This window comes from Octopus bimaculoides, chromosome 15 (assembly GCF_001194135.2).
Source record: "Octopus bimaculoides isolate UCB-OBI-ISO-001 chromosome 15, ASM119413v2, whole genome shotgun sequence".
Classification (NCBI taxonomy): Eukaryota; Metazoa; Mollusca; class Cephalopoda; order Octopoda; family Octopodidae; genus Octopus; species Octopus bimaculoides.
In genome coordinates, this window is record NC_068995.1 from 687,273 (window position 1) to 696,996 (window position 9,724).

Sequence of the window (9,724 nt, forward strand, 5' to 3'; positions counted from 1 at the left end):
CCCCGCCCAACATCGCTTGACAACCAATGCTAGTGTGTTTACGTCCCCGTAACTTAACGGTTTGGCAAAAGAGACCGATAGAATAAGTACTAGGCTTACAAAGAATAAGTCCTGGGTTCGATTTGCTCGACTAAAGGCGGTGCTTCAGCATGGCCACAGTCAAATGACTGAAACAAGTAAAAGAGTAAAAGAGATATAAAATAATTTGAGATATTTTTATATCCGACGAGTTGTTTTTAGTATACATATGTATATGTGTGTGAGCGTGTGTGTATGTATGTATATATGTATATATGTATATATGTATATATGTATGTATATATGTATGTATACATGCGCACACTCACACTTGCAAGTAAACGCGTGTGTATGTGTGCATACATGAGTATATGTTGTAATCGCATATATGTCTACGCATTATATATCTGTATGTATGTTTACATGATAAACGTCTCGACATTTCCTTCTGTCCTTACAAAATGTTTTACCAAAATAGGATTGACGACAAAAAAAAAATGCAGACGATACCTCATAACTTAATGTTGCTGTTATTGTTGTTGTTGATGATGATAGTAGTGGTGATGGTACTTGGCGGTGTTTCTTCTACCTCGCTTTTCCCATCCTCCTCCTCACCGCAACGCTGCTACAGGCGGCTTCACGCCAAACATTCGGATTGAAGTATGCTATACACCTGCATGAGATATCTCTGTTCGCTCTCCCTCTCTCTCTCTCTCTCTCTCACTCTTTCAATCACTCTCTCTTTTTCTCTCAATCACTCACTCACACATACGCACACTTTCTCACGTTTACATTCTCCCGCTCTCTCTCTCTTTCCTCTCGCTCACTTTCCATCTTTCTTTCTATACAAATATATATACACTTACACACACACACATAAACTCAAGCTTATACATATAAATATATATACATACATACATTTCAATATTTCGCTCTTAAACATATCAATATCGAAGTTTAATCTTTTTATCTATACGGATATATATGTGTATATATATAATGTGTGTGCATGTATGCTTGTATCTATGTATAATTATGTACATATATATATGAGTGTATGAAAATTTATACACAGAGAGAAGGCTCTTGACAGGACTTCTTACATGCTAAATAGAGCAGTTAAACCCAAAACACGACAAAAAGGAATTCTCAAAACACGCTGCTATTAGGCACTAGAGTGAATTAAAAAAATAGGTAATCCTATACTCGAGTTTCGCTATTAATAACTAAATAAATTAATTTTCTACCTGTAACTCGTCAGTAGGATCGCCAAGGAATGCATAATTATGTAGCTGTAATACGTACCGAAAACACATGGCAAATACAAGCGCAAGACAGCTCTGTGTATAAATTTTTATAGACTCTTAGCATTCATATGAGAATTTGCATTGAAATGTCCGACTAATTTTTGAAAAAGCGATGTAGATTAAAAATTATCAATTTCCTTTTTCTTGAAATTCCAAGTGCGTGGGTGACCGCATGGTAATAAGCCCCACATACGTTTCAAGTTTCATCAAGATCGGTTGGCTAGTCTCGGATGAGTAAAAGTAGAAAATTCACAAACACAGACAGTCACAAACAGAGAGAAATTGCCATTTATGTGTATAGATGTGGTTAAAATACATAACTGTTTTAATTAAAATGTGCCGTGTTACCATATCGGAATATATGGCATCAAATTATATATTTTAATTATATAATTATACAAATAACAATGTTTTGTGTCATTGAAACAGCTGTAGAGATTAATATATGAAGTCTGTTTTTCTGCCAGTATACATTTATGAATGCGTTTACTTATTAAATTGTTATTAATTCTTTCTTTACTCTGTTTCTGTCTTTGTTATCAGGTATCTCTGCGTTCACTCCAAAAGAATCAGGCCAATATGTTGTGAACGTTATGAGTGGAGAGAAACACATCAATAACAGTCCTTTCAACATTAAAATCAGCAACGATGAGGTTGGACAACCAGGAAAAGTGAAGATCAGTGGCGCCACTGAGAAAGCTATTGCCAACAGTAAAAACATCTTGACCATTGATACCAAAGATGCCGGTAAGTTCCACGCCATCAACTCACTGAAATACGCTGATTTTATTTCAGGAAATTTCGAAGATAATTTTCTCATTATTCATGCTTATTATGAAATTTTTAGGAAGGTTTCGAATAAGTCAACTTTCTTACTAATAAATCGTTATCTGCGTCGTCTGCAGTGAAATCTAGAAGAATATTTGCATATTTATTCTTAACATGTCTAGACTGGTTCAGACGCAAAATATGTTGAGTACTGTTGTGTATGTCTTAAGAGAATAACTTCTCTCTATTACAAAAACAGTGTGTTCAATGCACTCATTTTATTGGCGCACAGCATTCTGGGATACCGATGTTTCGATGCTGATCAGCAAGAAGTCACCAGAACTCTGAGCCAAACCAACGTCCCTGGTTTTGTTTATACAATCAACGAACGAATTGTTTTCTGATCTGCCTAGTTATTATTAAGATGTTGTTTGGAACAATAAGGTTGTCATTTTTAACTTGGTGTTAGCGGGAAATTTTTTAATGAAAGATTTTAATTTAGCTCACTTTAAAGCATAAAGTTAGTATCATAGAACCAGGGTGGGATCAGGCGGGTTAGTATCGAAAGAATTAAATTGTTTTCTTTGGGACAGAATGCTAATAGTTTTAATCGTCAATTTATTTAAAAGCCAGACGACATAAAATGTAAATTTACAAAACGTGTGTAAATTTGCATAATCACAATCAATAAAATGTTTAACTTTTGCTTGAAACATTAATACCTAGTTTTGACTTTCAATTTTCTGGAGTTGACGAAATACTGCCAAGATCAAGTATCGATATGAACGACCAGTCTTCTCCCTTCAAATTATTGACCTTGTGCATGAATTTACAGATTAAATAATGTCGAACTAAATGCGAGTTAATTTGATCCGATGATTCGAACCTATTTTCCTTCCTTTTCAGGTTATGGTGGTCTGTCTGTTGCAATTGACGGTCCTCATAGGTCTGAGATTTTGTGCACAGAACGTAAAGATAATGTCTACACTATTGACTACAGTCCTCATGAACCTGGAATCTACATCATCAACGTCAGGTATTCCGATGAGAACATCGCAGGTAAGTTTCGAAGATCTCTTGTCATCCATTGTGTGCAACAGAAGCAGTATTAACAGTTTATGTATCATACTAAACGCAAATACATCACAAAAACAAACTAAGTTCACTGGGATATTTGTCCGGAGGTAATATTTCTTATTGATGTACTGTGTTAAAAACACAGACACATATCAGTAGCAGACAAAAATTATGCGGCAAGAACGATTAGAATGCTGGATGTATTTGTAAGTATGTAGGCACACACACACAAACACACACACATATGTGTCTGTGGGTGGGTGCGTGTGAGTGCATATAAGCATATATGGCTGCATATGTATGCATCTATAGATAGATAATCATACATACATGAAAGTTTGTGTGGGTAAAAACTGATTTTATCACGAACTCATAAAATTCTCAAATACAAAAAGTAACGTGTTCAAATACTAATTTAGTAAAATTAACACCAAATACTAATTATCCGTTTTATTAGAAAAAATAGTCTTGAAAATATTTATTTATTCATCTTTTTTTCATTTGCAGGCAGCCCTTTCTTGGTCGACGTCCGGGGTGAACCTTCCGGTCGTTTGAGGGAAACTATTGAGAAAGAGATTGTCTTCCCAGAACTTGTAAACGTTGGAGACAATGTGGAATTTGTTGTTAGGTACCCAGGTATGGAATCTTTCTCTTTAAATGCCAATTTTGAAGAAAAAGAAAGACAAAAATACATGTCTGCACAAACGTCTTCCTTTTCGCAATTTTTTAATTTTATATTTTACTTCGGCAAATTTGGTTCTACGTTATTGTAAGACAATATTGGACTGTAATATTATGCAATAATTACAGAAGTCTCAGCATCTGCTACTTCGACCGTGGTTTGGTTTGCCTCCGATGATGATTCACCGTTAAAGGGGAGAGAATCTCTTCTCGATAAACGAAGTTGAAGAACCTGCATATTCAATTTTTATTTTTAAAAAGTTTTCTCTTTATTCTTCACATACATATATATTTGTATGAATACATACATATGTATATATAAACATATATATACATATATATTACTTCATATGTAAACAAACATAAATTTGTTTTTGAAGCGTTGAAATGTATTGTAGAACAAGGAGAAAGATATATTTTCAACACGTAAATACTGACCAGTACATATAAAGGATAAAATCTTTTTAAGAGCAGAAAAATTTTGTCTGCCCTTAAAAGGATTTTATCCTTTATTTGTCCTAGTCAGTATTTACATATAACGACACAGCCCGTGTGTCATATAGCCAGCTGGAGCCGATGTCTCCTGGGGCTAAACAACAGTCGCATTCGCCCCAAAATTGGACTGCCACTACCTTTTATTTATATATATATATATATATATATATATATATATATATATATATATATATATATATATATATATAGAGAGAGAGAGAGAGAGAGAGAGAGAGAGAGAGATAGAGATAGAGAGAGAGACAGAGACAGAGACAGACAGACAGACAGACAGACTAGACAGAGAGGGGGGGTCTGTATGTATAGACACACCCGTTTGTTACTTCTGCTATCGGTGATTTTGTGACTCGTTGGAAGAATAGAAAATATATCACTCTCCATAATTATACAATATTATCATTATACTTTATAACATCCCACTACATTCTTCCTAAATTAAATTCTTTCATTCAAATTTAATCACCTTAGGTACAAACCCCTTCGATATGGAAGCTGCTCTTACTGACCCAGAAGGTTCCTGTGAACTGTGCGAAGTTGTTGATGAAGATGACTACCGTTACAACGTTCGATTCCAACCAAAAATGAAAGGCACCCACATTCTCAGTATTAAGCAGAAGGGTCTTCATTTATCAGGTAACTCGCATCTTTTTCAACATTTCTATTAAAGCAGCGATTTTTCCCCAAATTGTATAATATGCTAAATGTTATAATATTTCTTGTATATGGAAATCCTCATATTTATCTTAACTAAGATGATATTTGTGTTCTTTAATTTTCTCTCTGCAAAGTTACCTTAATGTGTCTGGGTTTTTTCCTAATCCGAATCTCTAGTAACACCGAGTTCTATTTGTAGCAGTATCTCTCTAATTGTACAACTTAAGGTCATCCATTTGCAAAATCTGTTTGATGATTCTTCTCCCTTATCACTTGCATCCGATTCCAGTATGGTTTAACATGTTTGCTAAATGTTTTCCCAAAACGGAACAGAGAGACAGAAAGTTCTCTTGGAATATTTCTCTTCTAATGGTGAGTAAACTAAGTTAGTGGGGCTATTTATTCAGCGAGATCGCACAGTGAAAAATTAATTTATCCAGTGCTATGACCATTTTCGATGTGAATGAAATAAACCAAAAGAATGAACCTTAAATATTTTTTTTTATATTACGTCGACACAACTAATCTACATAATGAATTACCTTTTGATAACTGAACAACCGGTAACTTAGGAGTGACGTCACAGGTTTAAATACACCATAGAAAGACAACAGGGAATATTTACCTAAGAGCAACTTATCTTTATTTTGCAAATCACGTGACTGTTTATTCAATTTTCTATTTCATTTCTCTTTTTTCAGGTAGCCCCTTCGTCTACAGTGTTGGCAGTCAGAGCTCTGGTGGTTTCCACAAAGTACAGGCTGGAGGTCCTGGCCTTGAGAAGGGTGAAGTCAACACTGAAAGTAAGCAAACGATTTCTCATTTATTTATATTTCCATTCCCATTGTTGTTGTTTATGTTCTTGTTGTCTGCTTCAATTGAAAGGTCAAACATATCACCAAACGCGTTTCGTTATAATTTCAGACAAAATTAGTCGAAGACTGTATAATTCAGTTTGTCCTTAACATTGAAGATAGTATGGTGGGATTCGTGATTTGTAGGACATATAGTTCCTAGTTTCAGCTCGTATTAAGAAGAAATTATTTGATTACCATTTGAGCGAAATTTGGGTATCATTCTCAGAAAAATCTAGCTTCTGTATAGAAGCTGCATTATATAATAATCCTGGAGTACAAAACATTACATTAATGGCTTCCAATAATGTTATGACATTTTAAACGTTAATAACGTGTTAGCGCCATTTCATTTTCTTCTAATTGCCACTGTTCACCATTTTCTAAATACTCATTGCTCTAATTATCTTTCTATTCCTTAGATGTCTTCAATATCTACACCAAAGAAGCAGGCCCATCTGCAATGGCTGTTTCAGTTGAAGGACCTTCCAAGGCTAGAATTAGTTTTGAAGAAAGGACACAGGGTCTTTTCATCTGCTCTTACAAAGTTACCAAACCTGGTAAGAGACATTACTCTATTTTTCCTTTTCCTCTTGTTTTTTTTCTTTGAATACACAATATATGCACACACGCGCAAACTGATTTCTTCCTAAGTGTTAACAGACTTCTATCGAAATAACTGCATATCTTTTTTAAGTATTTACAGATATTAATATATTCCTTTTGAAATTTTTACAAGGCGTTGCTCTAGCATGGTCGCACTCAAATGACTGAAACAAATAAAAGAGTTAAAGAATATATCTATAAATTTTAACTGATTAATTTCAAAATGTTTGTTAGTTTTTTTTGGGTTTTTTTTCCTGTATAAACGTTATCTGATTCCTTCCGAAATATTTACAAATTTTCTCTACAAGTATTTGTCTTTTCCTTGTGTCACAGGCATCTACGGTGTCCACATCAAATTCGGTGACGAACACATCCCCCAGTCACCATTTAAAGTTAACATCACTCCTGACAGCGTTGAAGCTAAGATGGTTGAAGTTCATGCCTTCAAAGATAGAGGACTCCAGGTAGGAAGAATCCATCAATCCTCTCCTGAATATCTTTCCATACAGAATGAAGATGTCTCAGAATGGTTTGGAATTGTGTTGTATACATTTTGTTCATGATGTATTATTTTAAATGGTTGCGATGGTACAAAATAAGGGCTGTTTAGTTTTCAGAGTTATAATTGTTAAGAACAGTGGTTCTCATCCAACTATTACTTATGGACCCCTTTCGTTTCCATTTCATTCTGATGGACCACAAGAGCTATTTGACGTTTTAAACTAGTTTTGTAAATACTTCTTTTAAAATTCTTACTTTAATTTTTGCCCATTCACTCGTGTAGGTTTCCAATGATATTTTTTCGGATAACTTTTAGCGGCCAAAAATATGTTAAACCATGTAAAATATTAGTGAAAGAAACCTGCAATTATTTTTCATGAACCCATAAAATACTATTGAAGATCCCCAATCTACTGTTTTGCCTTTGTGGACCCCTAAAAGATTTATATGGACTTCCAGGGGTCATATGGACGTTGAGAACCAGGGCTGTAGAATATGTTTCGTGTGTGTAGAATATGATTTTAAAGGAGTTGGGATTATGTACAGAATATATTGTGCATGTTGAATAATGTGAAAAGGTTTGATAATGTAGAAAACATTTTGTGTTCAATTATTTCAATGGATTGTGATTACGTATAGTATATTTGTTTATTGTTGCTGAGAGTATGTTTTGTAAGTTATTTTAATGGTTTGATGGTGTAGACAAGGTTTTCTGCATACAATGTTACTTTAATGGGTTGTGGTAGCATGGGTTATTTATTTTAATGGGTTGTCAATGCGTAGATTATGTATTGTTATCTTAATGGGTTGTTTTTGCGTAGAATATATTTCGTATATTATTTTAATGAGTGATGACTGAGCAGACTATATTTTATGTGAATTATGGACTAATTGTTATTTGTGTTGTACTTCTAAATTGAAAATTCCTCTGAACGAAGTAAAGAATTCAGAACCCTAAGTACTTGTTCATAATTTTGTTGCCTGATTATTATTATTATCATTATCAGTATTATTATTATTATTATTATTATTATTACTTTTTTCTTTTTCTTCTTCCAAGGTGGACAAACCATCTACTTTCAGCGTGAACTTGAACGGTGCCACTGGTGACTTAAACTGCACACTGCACACACCATGTGGAGGTACCGAGGACTGCTTTATGGAAGAGGTTGACAGAGGAGTATATGCTATTCGTGTCATTCCTAGAGAAAATGGTATCTACTATGTGGCCATCAGACTAAACGAAGCTCATATTCCTGACAGTCCTTTTGCTATGATGGTTGGTTCGGTTGCTGCTGACCCAGCCATGCTGCACGCTTCTGGCGATGGCTTGGATTTTGGCAAAACAGGTATTTAAACTTCGAGTGATTGTATTTTCGGTTAAATTCCCACAATGGATTCTCCCGCTAAAGAGGATGTATGAGTGTTCAGATTTTGTCGAACGACCTGCACAGATGATTTTTCATAGTGATCAAACGGATGCGTTCTCCATCCAATCAACGTTGTCTGAACAGGTGCACACAGGTGTACCACGTGTCAGGTGTCCAAGTGATCGCTAAGCAACGTGAAACGAAACGTTTTCTCTAAGTAAAATAGCAACGGCATCAGCAATATTTGATTGGTGTTACAAAACTGATAACTTCACTGACGAGTTCATAGTTGCGATATCTATCGGTAGGACAACAGCCAGAGTCAGTAGCCTCAGATGAAACGAATTATGCCGGGTTCGGTTCACATCAACCGATGATTCGATAAATACCAAACGCACAAAATATTTTATAGTTGTTTAGATTGCTAGTTGTTTTTTGCCAGCACGACAAAGACCACCGCGTATGTTGAATGATCTGTTTTTCCAATGTTGTTTCGGGGATTTTAAGCATATATGAGTGGTGCCATTAAGTTGGGAGATCAAAGGCTTCATTGAAGCTGTTCCAGCTTGGATTGTTGTAGATTCTGCGGGGAGACTAGAAAGAAAATATGTGTGTCGAATTCGAAATCCACTACTCCAAACATTAATTATGTATTTTGACATGTACATGTGCTTTGAGGTGTGTATAAATATACAATATTTATATACATACACGCAGGCGCACGAACACACACACACACAACACACCTACATACGCAAAGATATAAAGATACACACACACACACACTCACACACACACACACACACACACACACACACAGACGTAGTAACCAATTCACAAACTGCCAAGAGACAATTTAAATAAAAGAGCCTTGACTCTTCTTTTGTGAACGGCTTCAGTTATGCAAAACAAAAAATAAAACAAATCCTCAGAACCCACAACCACGGAAAACCCACGAATCTACATCCATGCTGCATACACAAACACTTCGATTTATTAATATATATGATACTTAGCATTTTATCCTTTTCTCTAATGTGTATAGGTGTCAAGAACAAGTTCCTCGTGCGCACAGCTGGTTCCGGTTCCGGTTTATTAGCCATTATTGTTGAGGGTCCTTCCAAGGTTGCTCTCAGCTGTAAAGAAGTCGATGATGGCTATGAATTCAACCACTGCACGCCCGTTGCCGGAAAATACATGATCAACGTGAAATACGGTGGTGTACCCATTGCCGGAAGTCCCTTCTTATGCGAAATTACTGGTGAGTAAACACAGTCCTTTCCCCTGATTTGTTCAATTTGAATATATGGGCACACAATTAGTATTTATATATATACATACATATAATGATTTAAGTATATATATATATATATAT

The 9,724-nt window shown here is 35.1% G+C and overlaps 1 protein-coding gene across 4 annotated transcripts in view; it reads left to right on the forward strand.

The window, feature by feature from the left end:
- The window catches only part of LOC106882456 (filamin-A), a 124,117-nt gene that overhangs the window by 87,179 nt on the left and 27,214 nt on the right, over positions 1-9,724 (forward strand). For all 4 annotated transcript variants that reach the window (XM_052973140.1, XM_052973142.1, XM_052973141.1 and 1 more), the window contains exons 6-14: positions 1,869-2,072; positions 3,000-3,152; positions 3,678-3,806; positions 4,833-4,997; positions 5,720-5,821; positions 6,295-6,432; positions 6,812-6,942; positions 8,040-8,328; positions 9,395-9,610. In XM_052973140.1, the coding sequence (XP_052829100.1) occupies positions 1,869-2,072; positions 3,000-3,152; positions 3,678-3,806; positions 4,833-4,997; positions 5,720-5,821; positions 6,295-6,432; positions 6,812-6,942; positions 8,040-8,328; positions 9,395-9,610 (1,527 nt within the window). The remainder of the gene's footprint in view (positions 1-1,868; positions 2,073-2,999; positions 3,153-3,677; positions 3,807-4,832; positions 4,998-5,719; positions 5,822-6,294; positions 6,433-6,811; positions 6,943-8,039; positions 8,329-9,394; positions 9,611-9,724) is intronic.